Raw genomic sequence first — 17,794 nt, 5'->3', positions numbered from 1 at the left:
GGAAAGATTTGAACATTTTGCAATTAATGGAGCAGGAACAGGCCTCGAGTCAATTCTCACAGCTTTGTTTTGGAACTGGATGAAACGGTGAGGTGTTATTGCTGTTCAGTATGCAGCACGCTGTTTATCCAGAGCTCAATTTTAATTAGATAATTGACGAGAAAGCCATTTTATGCTCTGGCGTGGGCCATTCCTCCATTATCTCCCCATCGATTAAGCCAATATGGTAAACGGTCTAACGTATGACATTTGCAATCAGAGGATGTTGCTGTGAATAAACGTCATGCAGTCGTCCTCATTACATTACCGGAAAGTTAAACAAATATAGCATTCAAAAATGTTTAGGGAGCTGCGACAATAAACTGCAAGGCCTTACAAATTGGCATTAAATACAATTTTATGTTAAGATCATAATTTCTTGGTTAATGTCAAGAAATTGACATTAACCAAGAAATTATGATCTGACATAAATTCGTTAGAAAAGTATTTCTGATTAAACTTCAGCTTTAATAACAGAAAGCTACATAATTTTTTAAGTATAATCAGTAATACTTTGATAACAAATTTATGTCAGATTATGATTTCTTGGTTCATGTCAAGTTGTCATAACAAAGACATTTTGAATAATGTCAATTTTATATCAAAGGTGCCATGATTTACCAAATGACACTTTGTGACAATCATAAATATTCGTGAAGACTCACTCATGTTCATGGCAGGTGTTATGACGATCTTATTCACAACCCGTCAAAGTGTTACCCAACTTCTCTTTCTGTGCCACTTTGAAGAAATGTATTTGTGTAAAGCCTCCTGATGAGAAAAGGGCAAATTACACAAGAACCCAACCCAAATTGAGAAGCGCCCACACCTCCAAATTGTGCACATGGCTGCTGTGTGATGGAGGGAAGTTGTGAGTCCTGTGGGTTGCTGTTAAAATGCAGAAATTATCTGTGAAGCTGTGAAAGAGAATCTTAGGCATTATCTTTAGGAGGAGGGAGAGACAGAAGCAGTGTCCCTATTGGGTTAAGAAATATGATTTTGGAATTATCACATCACGAGTCAAAAAAACTGAACCCTGGTTTGATCACCTGCATAAAAAAAAAAAGGCTGTGAATTTATTCATGTGCTCTTTTGTTGTTCAAAGAAAACACTTTTCCACAGTAACATTAATTTGGAAAAATGGAAATTCCACTGCTTCTGCTGAACAACAAAACATTCTCTCCTGCGTATAAGCAGCTAAAAATATTCATGGTGTGACCTTGTCAGAAAGCACTGAACTCTTACTGTAATGTTCAATTCTATTAGCTACTTGAATGTTGTAAAATAAATCCTCAATACTCCATAGTGCATAACAAACTGTACGCAGTTTAGTTTTCTGAGAATAGTTTGATCGTTGTCTTACAGCCACTCGCGCCACACATTTCCAAGGAATTTTGTTCTCGTCTCGATGCTAAAGAGGAACCCTGTAATGAGCCCAACTCTTTCACAGAATAGCTGGCAGGAGCAGGAATAGGATTGGTCAACAACATGCAGACTCAGACTCTCAGTAATTAAGATCAGTGCGGATGGGCTTCTGCTTTGCCAAATCAAGTCAGAGTAATGTCTTGTCTTTTCCAAAATAAATTATCAAGTGACAGCTCTCCTTTACAAGGAAGGCTGAATCCGACGGTGGACGTGCAGAAACCTCACATTGCATTTACGGAAAAAAATGGCAGAACGATGTGAAACGCCCCCGTTCAATGTGAAGCCCATAGTGACATTGTCGTCGGATGGTCAAGAAAATAGCAAGAAATAGCAGGGAGTTACCAATGACCCGAGTAGCAGGGACGCATTTGGATGTTAATTGATTGAAAATAAGGTTTTCCAAATCTGCTATGATGATCTATGCAGGGTAGTGTGAAAGAGGCCTAATGGAGTGCTTCAGTCGTAGGTTAGAATTTAAAAAGGGGCAAAAAAAAAAAAAATCACATTAGCAGTAATACTTGTAATCCTGGTTAACGGCCCTTACAATAAAAGATAGTAGCACTGTCCCCATCTACTTAACTCCAAATAGAGCTCAAACTGCTCATGCAAACAAAGTCCTTCTTGACCATAATAATATAATATAATGAGGAGATTAGTCTGCATGGCTTCCCTTATTTAAGTATTACCCACATCCTGTTAATGACTCATCCTCTGTCTGGCCGTGGCTAAGCGAAGCTAGTTTTATAGCGGGGGGCTGATGAAGGCAGCGCCAGTGGGGAGTGCTAAGATTACTGCTCAAATTGAATAAAGCAGTCGACACATTACACCAGCTTAGATGATCCGCCCCGCCGCACTGATTAATTTAGAAACCTGGACAACATTACGCACGGCTCACGGAGAGACACAAACACAAGTCGCAGAAACGAGTCGCGTTAACCTGGCTTGCCCTCTTTCTCTTTAACACCGTCTGCGCCTTCCCTCCCTGTTCCTTTTCTTCTTCCCTGCTGCACATCACAGCCTTCCACGGCGGCCTCTCATGACTCCAGTTCATTACAGCCTTGGCAGGGTTCCTCAGATGAAATTAGAAAGACAACAGGAATGACAGTGTAGCAGTAGGAAGTTTACAAGGGGCGAAAAAAAGAGCAAGTATGCATGTGAGTTTGTTTTGTAATTCCTTGTGGGGACCATTTTCCTGACATGCCACGTTGTGGAAACCCACTGCTCCTTGAGGGGACCGAAGCCTGGTCCCCAAAAGGGGAAACGTTGTTTTTGGGTCAGAGGTCAGATTCAGGACTAAGGTGTGAATTGAGTTTTGGTTAGGGTTAGGTATGCAATGGATAGGGTGAGGATAAGGGTAAGGTTTGGGCTTGTAGAAATGAATGGAAGTCAATGGAAAGTCCTCACAAAGACAGCCACGAAAACATGTGTGCAAGTGTGTGTGTGTGTGTGTGTGTGTGTGTGTGTGTGTGTGTGTGTGTGTGTGTGTGTGTCCGGTGAACAAATCTAATCTTCGCTGATTCACGGGCAAGCTTGTCCGCATGCGTTTGCGATAGGCTTCCTTCTAGCATACGAGGAGACCGGATAGCTTCTGACGGGAAACACAGCTTGAAAACAACACTGTGGGACAAAGTCACCAGGGCTCTTTGAGCAGGACCAGCTACTGCGGACAGCTCCGCCCGAGTTCATTTTTAGGCGCTCAACAACTAGTGACACGGCTGCATGCCTCAAAGACCACGATCATGACTGTTCTCATCCGGTGGGCTCCGTCTCTGCCTCGCTGCTGACTGCGTAGGCGCACGAGTGAGGCGCAGCAGCAGGAGCAGCTGCATATTTCAGCTTCGCTAATAAACCGAACCAAGACAACAAAAACAAAAATAACTCGCCGACGTACAGACATGTGAAAATGCGGTTGTTTCCTTTTGAAGATTTACAGTTGATTTCTCACCAGGCCCCCCCGTTATTTATTCTGCTCTTTTAAACGAAATGTTTAAATGAACATTTAAGGTGATTTATCTCTTGAAAAAGAAGGTTTTTGAATACATTTAGCTCATTAAACCAAAAGTTATCGACAACACGCTTCAAAGGGTTTTTGCTTGTTTTGCTCTCACATCATGTCAATGAGATCCAGATCTGGGACTTTCCATTTCTTAATTCTCAGCCAGTCCTTGCTGGGTTTACTGGTAGATTTGGGGGCCGCTCTCATACACGTATCTTTCTTTTTCTTTCCAGATGGTCTACCGTTTCCTTAAGCACCCTCCGATACTTTGTAGAAAACATGAGGGCGATCAGGCCAGACCGACACGTCCTGTTCCGCCACAGCTAGTCCTTTAACTGGACTCGTTTTCGCCCTTAAAAGTTAAACTTGTGAAGTCTCTTTCTAACTTTACATTCCAACACCCTCTTATAAACAGTGGGGAGCACCTGCCGCTGTGTTATGGAGGCATTTCAGGGCGTTTGGACATTCCTATTAGCATCTTGCGGTCATTTCAGGTGAACTTGACGATGTTGTGAAAGCTCTCCGCACATAAACTTACTCTCCAAACGACGAAAGGGTGATTTCAAGTCATTTCGAGAGCTCGTTTAATCCCTTCCCAGACGATCAAGCTGCAGTCTTTCTCAGACTCCATCAAACTCACAATGGGGTTCACTCTGATACCGTCAGACTGAATTTTAAGGTTGAAACCTTCAAAATGTACGCTATTACTCCGGATTTTGAAAGGGGTTTGTCCTGATGTAACCTGCCTTTGGTATTATAGGGTTTTCTTTCCAGGAATTTAATTTTTTTAAGTTAAATAAAAATAAAAACAAATAAAAAAAGGGTTTTAATTTAGTTTGTTTACATTACTTGAATATCAATTAACATTTCTACTTAATGTCCACATCCAAATATCATCCATAAAAGACTAATAAGCTAATAGATGTTATTATTCTGGGACTATTAAGGAAAACCTTATAAGCCACAGTTCAGATCAAGCACTGCAGATAAAACATGGTTTGCAACCCTGTATCTAAATCAGACATTCCTAAGAAGCCTCATCATTGATCACAGATGGAAATTTTAAATATTTGTTGTAATATTTTTCTTCTGATGGGATTTTTATATAAACCGATAAAGTCGAGTACTTTATCTACAGGACCAGAAACAGCAGAATTTTCTTTGTTAAAATCGACGGCGGTTTCTACGTTTCGGTCCTTGAGGACAAAGCGGCAATGGTGAGAGTCAAGAACCAGAGAGAGCTGCTTTTCTTGAGCTACAAAAGCTGCCGTTTCATAATTCGCTCCACCATCAAAGCCGCAGTATCTCAGGTCTGCGCGGTGCAATGTAGGACAAGTATCCCATGCTTAATATCCTGTAGTCTCCAGAGGATATGACCGTGGCCGATCCATCAGGGAGGCGCAGCTCAGATCACAATAACCTGAGAGCTAATTAGATCTGTTTGTCATCAGCAAGAAAGCTCATTGGGGGCTTTGCTGTACAGCATGTTGCGAGCATATGCCCAGAACCCGTCAAAAGATTTCCACGCCGAGTCAGTGGGAAGACGAGCCGCAGCGTCAATCCCACAGGTACATCTGGCTGCGTTTTTTTTTTTTTTTTTCCAGCACCTTTTATTTCCGGCCTATTTTGCATCGTTATTACCACGGGAGATTTTCCCGTGGGCATATTAGTCAGTTGTGTTCACACGCTCTGCTGGGCTCTTGATCAGATTTTAATTACATCCTGTAGAGCAAAGTGCCACTGTCTTTTTCCAGTGTTGGAACATATAGAGTGTGTGTGTGTGTATATATATATATATATATATATATATATATATATATATATATAAATAAAGCTGGGCACAGAAGCTTAAGGTTGGCCACCTTGCACAGCTGGTGGTAACAGCACCCCAGTTTTGGCATAGATCACGTCTAGTTTAAGCTGTGTTTAAGCTCATTAGCAGGCTTTTTCTTCATTCTGTGAAAGTCATTTTCTGCCAGCTCAGCAAATCCTCTTTTATGCCTTCAATTTTCTTGGGGAAAAAAAAAAAAAAAAAAGATTCCCCCGGTCTATTAAGATTAAGGGACATTACCAAAAACCCTGCAAATTCCCTCTTAATTAAGAAGTTTGGCTCTGAGCTTACTTTATACATTTTCCTGGTTCTTTAAAAATCAGATTTTTTTTAAACCCCTAATTTCTGAATCTTAACACACATTAGTTAAGATAAATGTCACTTAAAGGGTGAATTTAATGTGGACCAGGCATCGTTCAATATTTGGACAAACACTGGACCAGATTTTCTAACATTGGTGCAATATTTCAAGTACGTAAATATATATATATATATATATATATATATATATACAAATATATATATATTATATATATATTGTATAATTATAATAATTATTTTTAAAAATCTAAATATATATATACATATTTAGATTAAAAAAACATTTTGATTCTTTAAACATTGTAAAATTAAATTAAATGTTAATTTATTTTAAAATGAACATTTAAAAATAAATTGTTGCAAAACCATTTGAGTTACAAAATTTGAGAAATTTTGCAACCTCTCAAAATCTCAAGATTCTTCCGGTTTTAGCAGAATTGTTTAATCAATTTACTTTAAATCATGGCGTTCCTTCAATCGTTTATTCGCTTTTTTCCTCCATTATGACAATGCCACATCATGACAGGAGGACACGGCTCCTCAAATTAAAACATCTACATTTCAAGGTACTTGAAATGATCGTTGATCAGTTGATCAGTTTTTACATTTAAGTTAAAGATGCATTAAACTGAGAATCTGAGAGGAGAACAGAAGCTGAAAAGAATTTAATTCTTTTTTTTTTTCCAGACATTGTTTTTATGTTTCTCCATTCTGCTACGTCAGCATGCAACACAATCAGTTAAAAGAAAACCCAGCCATCACTCCCAGTCTTCTTTCTTAAGAACACTGTGTTTAAAACCTGCAACTCGAGAGCAACTGATGTTGACATTTAGCGGCTGCGTCTCTAACAGGACAGAGTCCATGAGCGCGGCTCAGCGAGAGGCGGAGTTCAGCCGTCGGTCTCTCAGCTTCAGCTCACGCTCATTCGAGAATCTTGTGGTAAGGGAAGAGCGGCAGGCCTTTGATAAAATCTGGTATGTCCATTATGGAGATGGCGCCCTCTATCTTCGAGGAGGCGGGCAGCAAGGTGAGCTTTGACACCTCACCGTACGCAGACTCGCTCACTTCCTCCTCCTTATCCGCTTCTGCTTTTCTCTTCTGTTTCTTCTTACCCTCACCGTCCCCGTCGTTCTCCTCAGCACCGAATCCCACCACCTTTACAAAGAAGGAAAAGAGGTGCAGACGTGTGAGCCGCGCAATAAAACTGTCTCGCCTCCGCGTCGAAGCCGGACGTGACGACGTCGCTTACGTGGACGCTGAGTTTGCGGCTGGTTTCGTCCCGATGTTTTAGGAACCAGGAGAGGAGCTCGTCTCTGGTCATCAGCTTCAGAGCAGCGATCTGAAAAAAGACCAGAAATTACTCTCAACTGGTTACATTGAATTCCAAACCAAATTATATGGGTATTTAATATGCGACTTACAGACATACAGCGTCTTCCTAACGTATTCATACCCATGTGTAGTCAGTTTAGGTGGCAGCCATGTTTTGGTCAAATTACAGTTTTACCAGACGCTTTAAACTTCTTCACAACAGGATACACACACGGCACACACACAGAAAAACTACAGTAGATATGGACTTAAAGTTTTTTATGATATTTTGTACTGCTACTGTGAGAAAGTTAAACATGACAATAAGAAGTATTTGTTCCTCCTTTCTGTAGGTGGCTGGCATCGCTGTGGCCCAGCAATCACAGCTACACAAACACAAACACGGCTCTTAAAAAACAAAAAATTTGTAACATGCCTCTTCAGGACACCAGTCACAAAGTGTGATTTGTATCACTAAACTGCACACGTTCACTGTATTTAATCATATTTTCACATTTATTGATGTTCTCATTGATAAACTGTGGAGAAAATTGTAAAAAAAATAATCCCAACAAAATACAGATTGTTTTAAATGTCAAGGATAAATCAACATTCTTATGACAATACATTTATCACGACAAATTATATCAATATGATAAATACCTTACATAAACCGATGGAAAGCATTTGGCTGAACTGGATTTTATTTAGGAGTATCAGAGTGAAGGGGGCTAAATGCCTGCAATATTTTTCATAAAAATGAAAGAAAAATCATTTTATTTCATAGTTAAGCAACACTTTGTGCTGTTGTATCAAAGATAATCCAAACAATGAACACTAAAACATAAAATCAGGAAATGTGCAATACTTTTGCAAAGGATGAGAAGTATGTGTCTATCTTTTTTATTACTTTTAAATTTTCAAGAGAAAATCATGCTAAATGACAGAAGAAAAGACGATTCCCCGCTAAAACCAGAACACGGACACTACATGTCTTGTCATGGCTCGGAAACGGCGCACAAAGACTGTTGATGTGAGCTTAATAATAACCTGCCTATGAACTGGGAGAGATGGAAACTGGTTCACTAGGTGGCACCAAAGGTTCAGAAATCCTGAACGGAGCAGAATCGGTGGGTGCAGACTGGAGACATTTTATCAACAGACATGATAATTGTCGATGACAGAGCAGATGAAGACCTCAGAGAAAATAACAGCATGTTAAAGGATTAGCTTCCTCCTCACCTCCTTGTTCAGCCGGTCAAACACGTAATGCTGCGTCAACACCTCTTCCCAGTTCCTGTTCACCTCCTCCCCGAGGTGTGTGTCCTCACACTCTTTCAGCTGCACTAAAGCGGTCACCTGCACGGAGAACACACACACACCGCACGCTGGCACATATAACATCCAGATGAAGAAGACGTGCAGCCACCGTGCCAGAAAAGTTACTCCAGTCAAACTTTTGGTAACTTTTAACTTCATGTTGCTTCTTTATGAGCAGCAGAAGCTCCAATAATATGTGCACACACACACACACACACACACACACACACAAACACAGACCTGGGTGCTGAAGGCCTCCTCAGTCAAATCACCGAGCTCCTTCCCGTACGAAGCCAAGAACTCCTCAATCTTTAACTCCACCAACTCGGAGCTGGGGGAGAGATGAGAGCGGGGAGATATTAGAGGCTGTGGGTTGAATTTGATCCCGTTAGTCATTTATCAGCTCCACTCCCTCCATTTCCAGCGCCACGCAGATAAATTGTAGCTGGGGAATGGGTGAACAGTCAGATATATCATATCCCGGATCCGGGGGAAAGTGGTTAAGATAGATCGGATCTTTAAAGGGTAAAAATTGTGCTGTGGACTCACTTGAATTTAGTCGCCTGTGTTTCCACGGTGATAGAGAAACCCAGAACACCAGAGGTGTTTCTGCAGGTAGGGGAGACGTGGTAACTGCAGAGGGAGAAACAAAAGACAGCGGGGAGGATTTGCAGAGAGAAACGGTTTGGGGGGTGAGGGGGAGAGTGAAATTCGATTGCTTCAAAGTCTCGCACAAATCCAGGCATGAAAAGTCTTTAAATTTATGAAAAACATCATTCTGGCGTTAAGCAGCACTTAGTGCAGGTATAAACACATTATTGGCTTCTTTTGTATCCAAGAGGAAAACACAAAAGAAATGAGATGTGCAGATGCAGACAGATTTGCTGGTTCCTAACAGCTCCCCAAAGCCAGGCTTCATTTCTTCATGCAAAGGTTCATCCCAATAAAGAAGAATGTCCTTGAAAAGATTATTAAATTCAGCAACTGAATAAAAAATTGTTAAAAAACCGTGAGACTCGTTTATGAAACCTTTTCATCACACGCATGTATTTTTAGTTTTATTTCAGGAAACTTGGATGATTATGACCTAAACGTAATGACATCTTTAAGTGCAATTCTTTACCATTTTGCATTAGATTTTTTTTTCCTCACATATATAACCATTTGAAAAACCACCGACTTGACAGATGTCCAGCAGTGACAAGTTGTCAAAGTCACAAATGAGTAATGTTAAACATAATAATAATAATAATGATGATAATGCAAGTGTTTTTCGGCTACAGCTGAAACTCACCCCAGAGTCTCTTTTGTCCTGAGGAAATCAAAACAGGGCTCCTCCATGTGCATCTGAAAAACAACAACTCAGTCAGTACCAGAGGGGGCGAGCACCAGGGCTGATGAGATTAAACACGTACCACCAGCAGCTCCATCAGAGTGTGCTCCCTTAAAGCCTTGGGCCCAGACTGGATGAAAAGTGCAATAAAAAGATAATGAATGAAAAGAAAGAATCAAATGCTAGATGTTTTAGAGAAGTTGCTGATCCAGGTTTCCTGGAGGAAGTCCTATATCATGACATAAATGCACAGAAGAAAGGCATTTCTTCCAGGGAGGGACTCAAAACCTCTATGGACTTTTTGTTGGCAAGCTTTTCTTGCCTTTTTTGGATGATAGGAGCAAAAACGCTAGCTAAATAGCGGCTATTAGCAGCTTGTCACTGACAACTTTAACCGTCTTGAAACACAGAGTGCAGCGAGTGATGAAGTCTGCACACATCTCAAACGTTTTCTTGATACAAGAGTCCCATTAGAAAAATCTACATTGTATTTAAGGCATTTTTAAAAGACATTTTAAAGCCTTAATTGTATGAATTCAATCATTTTTACTCTGTGATTTGACTCGTTACCTGGTAGTAAACGGTGACCTCAGAGTTGGCATCCCCTTTGTTTAAGGACTTGACTTTGCAGATGTGATGGTTTTGAGGAAGCTCCACCACTCTGAACGTCACCGGCACCTCTGCTGGCAGCTTGGAGAACTGCAGCTTGCTGCCAGGAGAATAACAACGGGTAAAAGGCGGTCAGCCAGGAAAATGCAAAGCAAGTGAAATAGATAAAGAGGTGAGGCACAGAGAGGCTGCGATCAAATCTATCTGATTTCACGCTATTGGTGTTTTGCTTAGGAGGCCAATTAAGAAGAGCAGAAGCTGAACTTACTCGGTGACGTACTTCAGGAACTGCACCGATTCCTGTGGAGGAAACGCAATAAGAAGCAATGATAAGACGGACTCAGCAAAACAAAGGCGGAGACGTCCAATACAATTTAAATTCAACTTTAGTGAACATCAGCAGATTCATTTCAGTCAGTCAATAGCAGAGTCAAGCGGTTTCTCTGTGGACTCACAGTACTGCTGACGTTCCCCTGCACCAGCCCCTCGGCGAACAGCTCGGCCTTGAAGCTCCGGCTGAACTCCAGCAGCTCTTCGCAGGTCAGACCGGCTGTCAGAGCCTGGTACTTCTCCACCATGGACCAGCGAGCGTGCTCCAAGATCAGCAAACGCACATCCCTGGGAGGAGCAGAGAGGAAGCACTGTCAAGTCAGAGAATATAAAAGGGTGAGACAGATGTGGAGGGCTTTACTATTCAGGGCTGTCACACGTTTCACCACTAGAAGGCAACACAGACTTTGCAATGATATATAACGTACTTGCAGAGTTTCTCGGGTTTAATGAGGATGTTGAAGTAGGTTTTTTTCAGCTGCTCGGCGAACATGCTGAAGACATCATCGGAGGCAGAAAAATCAGCCAAGTGGTCGACAATCAGGTGAAATAGCAACTGCAGAGAGACACGTGGTCAGAGAGAGTGAGGCTGAGAGATTCTCCCACAATCCACCTGGGTTCTCAGGGATGCACACTGTGCAAACTGTAATGTATTTACTGGGTTTGTAAGTGAAATTAAGTAGGGGTGGGCATTTTTCATGATATATTTATTATAAGGGTTTGATTTATTGCTGTGATAAATTCGATTTGATGTTTTGGAAAAATGTCTATATTGTCGGGATTACCATTTTTTCATTATTCGTTCAATGAGAGGATCAATAAACACCAATACATTTCAAACCATTGCTAAATGCAGTAACTGTGTGCATTTTATTGATACAAATCACATGTTTTTATATGTCTGGTGTCCTAAAGAAGCACATTGCAAACCACTATTTTGTGTTTCTGGGGTCATTATTACTGCGTCATGCAGTCAGTCAAACAGTTGCCTAAAAAAGTCAAAGTTTTTATCGTCACCTTTTCATTGTGATCACGCAGGTCAGACCAGCTGTTACTAAATATCAAAATAAAACTTTACATCCAAATCACCCACCCCTGATTAAGTAATAAAACACCAACACAAAGCAACACATATTTGAAAAATAACACCTTGTTATCTGAAACATGTGACAAGCGTTAGTATTCAGCCCCTTTTACTCTGCTGCCTCTAAATAAAGTCCAGTGCAACAGTCAGCCTGCAGGGGGTCACTTGATTATTAGTAAATGGTGACCCAAACTTAAAGGGAGTCCATTAATTAGAGATTCAGGAGAGAGGCCTATGATAACTTTGGAGGAGCTGCAAGGATCCACAGCTCAGGTGGATGTATCTGTTGATGTGATTTACTGAAGGGTTTCAAGAAGGAAAACATTTGAAGAGTTCTGTGGAATAAAATGTTTCACTCCTATGAGATCAAAATGAAAACATTTTGGTGGTGGCAGCATGATGCTGTGGGGATGCTATTCTTCAGCAGGGACAGGGGAGTTGACAGGAACTTTTGGGAAGAAGGACAGAGCCTGGTAGAGGCTTAAAAAAAAGATTTAAAAGAATGTGAGTTCTGGTTTTAGAAAAGCCCAGTCAAAGTCACAAATTGGGTGAAACTGGAAATCTGTAGCTAAACTAAAAAACTGCTGTTTATTGATCCCTTTTGACCAATCGGTGAACGTTAGTGCTTTATCAAAAGCCATTTCAGGTTCTAAATGTGCAAAGCTGGTAGTTATGCTCCAACAGAGTTAAAAATGTTGCTACGCCGCCTCAGGGGAGCTGAACAAAAAGGCACACCGCACTTATCATATTTCTTTTCCTTTTTTTTCCCAACCTTCATCTTAAAAGTACATTGAAGTTTGTACTGATGGATGAGTTCACTCACAGGCAGCTTGTGGTTGAATCCCTTAACTTTGATGATCAGGCCGTGCTCGCCCGCCACCAGCTTGTGATCCAGCTGCGCCACTTCAGCCTCGTAGGCCGGCTCGGCCAAGTTGTGGCCCAGGATGTTGACCATCAGATCAAACAAGACTACGCTGGAGGTCGACAGGATGGAGAAAGGGAGAAAATTTAAAAAAATCTATGTACATCAAAAGGTGAAAAGAACCTGAACAAGAAAGAAAAAAAGATGAGTACAAAGCAAGGATAAGAACAAAGCTTTAGCAAGGAAAAGGCCAGGAGGATAAACAAAATTGAATCTGTGGAGGGGTTAAGGTAAATATTAAGAGTAACTAGAGGCTGACAGGTAATAAAGTAGGTTAAAGCAGGATTCATATGTCACTGTTCCAAACTCATCTCTAAGCCTGAACTTACTTCTTTGCGGACTGTTGGATTATGGGGGAGATTAGGTGGAATCTGATGTAGGCTGCAGGAGGAGAGAGGATAAACAAGTCTCAGCGCGCCTCTGCCGATATTAAATGTATCTATGGAAACATCTGGCATGATGCCACAAAAAGAAACAGTGCAGGTTTGCACACACCTTTGGGGATTTTGAATTTGTTGTCCTTCTTGTACCAGAGGCAGCCCTCATCACTGGCGGCTATCCGCACGGGGAAATCTGTGTCCGGGCAGTCAGAGGGCTTCAAGTTGAAGTCGGTGGCTAAATGAAGGCACACAACAGAGAGTTCACCCACCTTCCCACTCAGAACCAATTCAAATCACGAGCAAGGTGAAACAAGTCAGTTCATGAGTTGAGCAAAATGAGAAAAAACAAGTTTCTCTCCAGTAGTTGAAATTTTGACCCAGTAGTAGAAGCAGGCTGACAGATCTTCATGTTTTGGATAATAAAATAAATCATGTTGACATCTCCTCGGCTCGGTCAGTGCAGTCTCTCAAATTAAGCGAATATGTGAAAAACCTTTGTGTGTGTGTTTTATCAGTCAATTTTAGGCTTGCGTAGCACCTGAGCTGCTTTTATTATCACACGCCGGGAGTAAAAATCAGGTGAGCTTCACCTCCAGCAGCTTTCATGTCGAGACTAAGGAGGTAAAGTACCACTCTTACCTGTCAAAGAGTGGTGACAGCATGCGGTGCAAATTCTCAAATGCAATAAAGTCCCTCTGGCCCCAATGGGAGCTGCTGGAAATCTTCAACTAACGCAGCGTAAACTAGCACCACCTGGGTCTCAAGATTGAAACTTTTGTTGAAAGTAACTCTCAAAAGGCCTGTGTCTGTATGAGATCCTTAGCGTGGTTATGCATTCAGTGTGTCAGAGTTAAGAAAATGTGATGTACAGTGCAGAGAAAGAGTTTTTGCCCCAATTTCACCCACTGGAAGTCCCACTAAAATCTTTTATTTCATGCTAATTGTATCATAGAAGTTAGAGGAAAAAAAAACTATTCCAAATCAGAGAAATTACTGAATTAAACAACTCTGCAAAGTTAATTTTGGAAATGTTTGCCTCCTTTCGGAGATCCAAGTTGTTTAGGGACAATGATTTTTACAGGAAAGAAACGCCTAAATAAAAAGATATCAAAACAAAGTTAAGAAAATGTTAAAAAAATAATACAAATTTTGATTTCTCCATCGCATTTTTCCCCAGAATTTACTAAGTTTGGGTCCTTGAAAGTTTCTCCTCCTCTACAGGGGTCTGGACCTAAAAATCATTCAGACATGGAGGGCGATAAGTCCAATCACATCCAACAGCAGAGCACATTTTTACCTTCCCCTGTTTTCAACAAAGGACAGCCGAAACACACATCATTCCACCATTCAAATACAGAACAATCAAACAACTTCACAGCAAAGAGCTCAAAAAAAAAAAAAAAAAAAGGAAAGGGAAGCGAACTTTCTGCATCCACTGAAGAGCTACAAAGATCAATTGTTCTGCTTTGGGAGCTCACGACTTTTAGCCTGAATTCCAACTCTTCTAACAATTGAGTCACACATGAAAAAGCCTCCTGACAAACTGCAGTAATGACTGTATTTACTGGATGGGTGAATAAAGAGCAAAAGCACAATCTTGTTTACTCCTGACCCTTTGCTATGTTGCACGCAACTGGGCACTTTCTCACTCTGTTGGGTTTAGAGGCGCTTATTTACCCACCAATAAACTCGTTCTCTGCAGGAAGGTGGAGGTCACTGTTTGGCTCCATGTTTCCACTCCATCGCTCCATCCACTTCTTCTCGATGTCTGCAGAGTTCACATGCTCATCAGCCAGCAAGAAAACTTCGCCGTAAATGCATAAAACTAATCTATTTAATCGCTTTATAGTAGAAAACCTGAGGCGTTGACGCCTACATCTGCACACTTTTTAATCAAAATGTTCTGACTTCGTTGTGCTGGCTTTTGCCACCTCTATATGGGCTACAGGTCACACTGTGTAGCATCAGTTTGCTTTTTTTCACTATTAAAATGTAAACAACACACATACCCTCCACACTGTACTGTGTGCCAAACCACTTCTCCCGGAGGGGACACTGGCCTTCGTGTTCTGGTGACAGCAGCATCAGGTTAGCGTTCTCTGGGGTTAGCAGAGAAAGAGCTGCACCGATCACCTGAACACACAAGGAAAACAAGCTCAGTTTGTAGCACATGTCACAGCAGTTCCCTAAACTACTTATTTTCAGTGTGTAGCAAACACTACCTACCCTTTTGAACTTTGAAACACTGTCAGGTAATGTCTATCTACACTGATGGGTCAGGCATGAAACTTTATTAGAGGAAAGGAGAAAAGGAACAACCAAGAAGTCTATTGTAACTCTGGATGAGCAGAAAAGATTAAAAGTACAGAAGAGAATATGTTACATGAATATGAATATTAATTGCATTATGATAGAGCGATAATTGAAATAAACATCAACTCATTTAATAATTGGTTAATTGTTAATGGGAGTAAAGACACAAACACAAGCTACTAGCTAAAAGAGAGCACTCAGGGCCGTAACTAAGCTAAAACTGTAGAAAACATGTACAATTTGCAATTAATACAAAAAACTTGGAAATCTGTAAATGACATAGGTTTAGCTTCATGTGGTTAAAATTTTCAAAAGAAAAAAAAACTTCTATTAAGCACCTTTTGTTGTCCAGTTAATTGTGTAATTGAAAAAATATTGACAGATCAGCTCTGTACTGTATTGATGTTAATTCAAGCAGAATGGTAGAAATAGTTTTTAACTGCAGATTCACCCTTTGCTAAAAATGATCTCGCTTATACTGAAGGAATGCTATGTTATTGAATTTTAGTCAAAGAATTATTTTTATTTAAAAAAAAACAAACAATTATTTGGGCTTTGTACATATTTCACATATTGTATGAAAGGGGTTAAGTGGTTAAATACAAAATCCGCAGTTTGATAATTTTTTAAAAATCAGATTAATCGTCAGAATGATCAACAATATAAAACATTACTGAAAAATGGATTATATTTATACTTCACAAATTCAGCCTTTCAAGCAGAGTGCCAAAAAGAAAGCCGGTGATAGAACGGCTTCTGAACGCCTGTTTGGTTGTGTTCTCTACATAAACGTCAAACATGTTGAAGAGGTCAGATGAAACCAAAACATTTCCATCTGACTGGAAAAACAATAATTTCACAGCAAGTTTGACACACCATCCAATGTGACACACAGTAGTGGCAGCATCATGCTGCGGTGATACTTTTTGTTCAGCAGGGACGGGTGATTATCAGGTATGGGAGTCTTTCAAGCAGACCAACAATTCAAACTTTATAGATAGATCTACTAGTAAATGGCTTATATAAAAGAACATTGGTATAGTAAATGTGGCCCAGTCAAAGCCCAGATCAAGCTGGCAACCAGCAAAACTTGAAAAATTGCTGCTTTTATTTGATGTTTCCAGATATGGCAAGCTGGCAGAGACGGCAGTGAGAGGTGGTTCTACAAAGAACCGACTCGGGGTGGAGCTGAATGCAAATGTATGTCACACTTTTCAGATTTATTTGCACAATAGAGTGAAACGCTTTGAAGTTTGGTTCTGTAATTTGACAGAACGTAAAAAATAAATAAATAAAATGAAGCTAAAGGAGAATGAATCCTTTCTACAAGGCAGCGACTGTGAGAAGCATTCTGCATATCACAGTGACTGAGACTGCAGACAAAATGAAGAGCCAGAATTAGATCGTAGCTCCCATCCATAACAGAAGACAGGTGCACAACGCCAACAGCTTGTTTCTGATATGGAAAGATGTAAGCCACAAATTCATTATTGTACAAAACCCAGACTTTTTTACATCTGCGTGACCTGTTTCATTAACACCTTTGTCTAAAAAGAGAAATGCTGCTTTTCAGAATATAATCCCAGAACGACTGAGCTACTTACTTCAGGGTTGTACTCAAACATAAGATGATCTCCTGTCAGGAAGTCCTCCTTAGGGAACAACTGCATGCATTCACAAATGTCCTCTACGTTCTCTATGGGGTCAATCTGACGAGAAGGAAAGCAAACAGGGTGCTTTTTGTCTCCCCTCATACAACACAATATTTATAGGCTCATGCATTTGTGTCAATATCCTTACCTGTTCCTGGTAGTGAAACTCATTTGCTTCTATCCTCTGGATCTCCTCATATATTCTGAAGGCATGAAGAAATAATCAAAGTTCGAACTTTTATTCGCCCGAAAGAAAATCTCATACTACACGAGCCTCATGTAAAAAAGGACATTTTTGCTGCTAAATCTACTTTGTGTCAGTTGGTGAATATGAGTGTGATGGCACCTTTGCTGTGGTCCGAGTTTCTGCACCATCTTCAGATACTGGAACACCAGATCAGTGACCTGTAAAAAAACACAGACAAGGAGATCAGAGACTAAATAAAAGGTTCAGGCTTTTTAAAGGGAGGCTCTGTTAAAAGAACACATTTATATCCCATCAGCAACAGACAACCCTACTGGTTAGAAATAATAATGAATTAACCAGCTTACATTAGTTGTATGGTGAGACAGTAATCATTTGCTATAAAAATAATACGTTTCAAAGAGTGTAATGTTAAAAGTTGCTTTTTAAAGAGAAACTGACATTTTCTACATGATTGCAAACGTAGAATTACAGATTGCTAATATTACTGGGAAGTCATTTTTGTGTAAAAATGATATAATTTCACCTCACTTAACCTTTTTGTGATGAAAGCGAGGCTCCTAATTTGAAAACTAAAAATGAAGCAAACTTCAAGCACAGTGTAAGAGAGAACGTGATTAAGTCCAATTTTTTCTTGTTTACGAAAAAAAAAATAAAGATTTTTATAACTCTTAGTTTAACTTTTGGAGCAGCTGTTTGCAGGTTAGCTAAATATATATATAT

At 40.3% G+C, this 17,794-nt stretch overlaps 1 protein-coding gene across 3 annotated transcripts in view; it reads right to left on the bottom strand.

The window, feature by feature from the left end:
* Positions 1 to 6,080: 6,080 nt before the first annotated feature.
* LOC129365391 (nardilysin-like) overlaps positions 6,081 to 17,794 on the bottom strand; it is a 34,276-nt gene continuing 22,562 nt past the window's right edge. For all 3 annotated transcript variants that reach the window (XM_055038571.1, XM_055038569.1, XM_055038570.1), the window contains exons 14-32: positions 17,213 to 17,271; positions 17,015 to 17,069; positions 16,819 to 16,923; positions 14,911 to 15,034; positions 14,583 to 14,669; positions 13,017 to 13,136; positions 12,851 to 12,902; positions 12,423 to 12,573; positions 10,944 to 11,071; positions 10,641 to 10,803; positions 10,454 to 10,485; positions 10,147 to 10,285; positions 9,659 to 9,706; positions 9,538 to 9,590; positions 8,793 to 8,876; positions 8,484 to 8,574; positions 8,166 to 8,282; positions 6,862 to 6,951; positions 6,081 to 6,767 (exon numbers count right to left, since the gene is read on the bottom strand). In XM_055038571.1, the coding sequence (XP_054894546.1) occupies positions 6,534 to 6,767; positions 6,862 to 6,951; positions 8,166 to 8,282; positions 8,484 to 8,574; positions 8,793 to 8,876; positions 9,538 to 9,590; positions 9,659 to 9,706; positions 10,147 to 10,285; positions 10,454 to 10,485; positions 10,641 to 10,803; positions 10,944 to 11,071; positions 12,423 to 12,573; positions 12,851 to 12,902; positions 13,017 to 13,136; positions 14,583 to 14,669; positions 14,911 to 15,034; positions 16,819 to 16,923; positions 17,015 to 17,069; positions 17,213 to 17,271 (1,932 nt within the window). In that variant the 3' untranslated portion in view covers positions 6,081 to 6,533. The remainder of the gene's footprint in view (positions 6,768 to 6,861; positions 6,952 to 8,165; positions 8,283 to 8,483; positions 8,575 to 8,792; positions 8,877 to 9,537; positions 9,591 to 9,658; positions 9,707 to 10,146; positions 10,286 to 10,453; positions 10,486 to 10,640; positions 10,804 to 10,943; positions 11,072 to 12,422; positions 12,574 to 12,850; positions 12,903 to 13,016; positions 13,137 to 14,582; positions 14,670 to 14,910; positions 15,035 to 16,818; positions 16,924 to 17,014; positions 17,070 to 17,212; positions 17,272 to 17,794) is intronic.

This window comes from Poeciliopsis prolifica, unplaced genomic scaffold (genome assembly GCF_027474105.1).
Source record: "Poeciliopsis prolifica strain line A6 unplaced genomic scaffold, Auburn_PproV2 SCAFFOLD013, whole genome shotgun sequence".
NCBI classification, from domain to species: domain Eukaryota; kingdom Metazoa; phylum Chordata; class Actinopteri; order Cyprinodontiformes; family Poeciliidae; genus Poeciliopsis; species Poeciliopsis prolifica.
The sequence above is the reverse complement of the archived record's forward strand: the minus strand, read 5'-3'. Positions and strand labels throughout refer to the sequence as shown.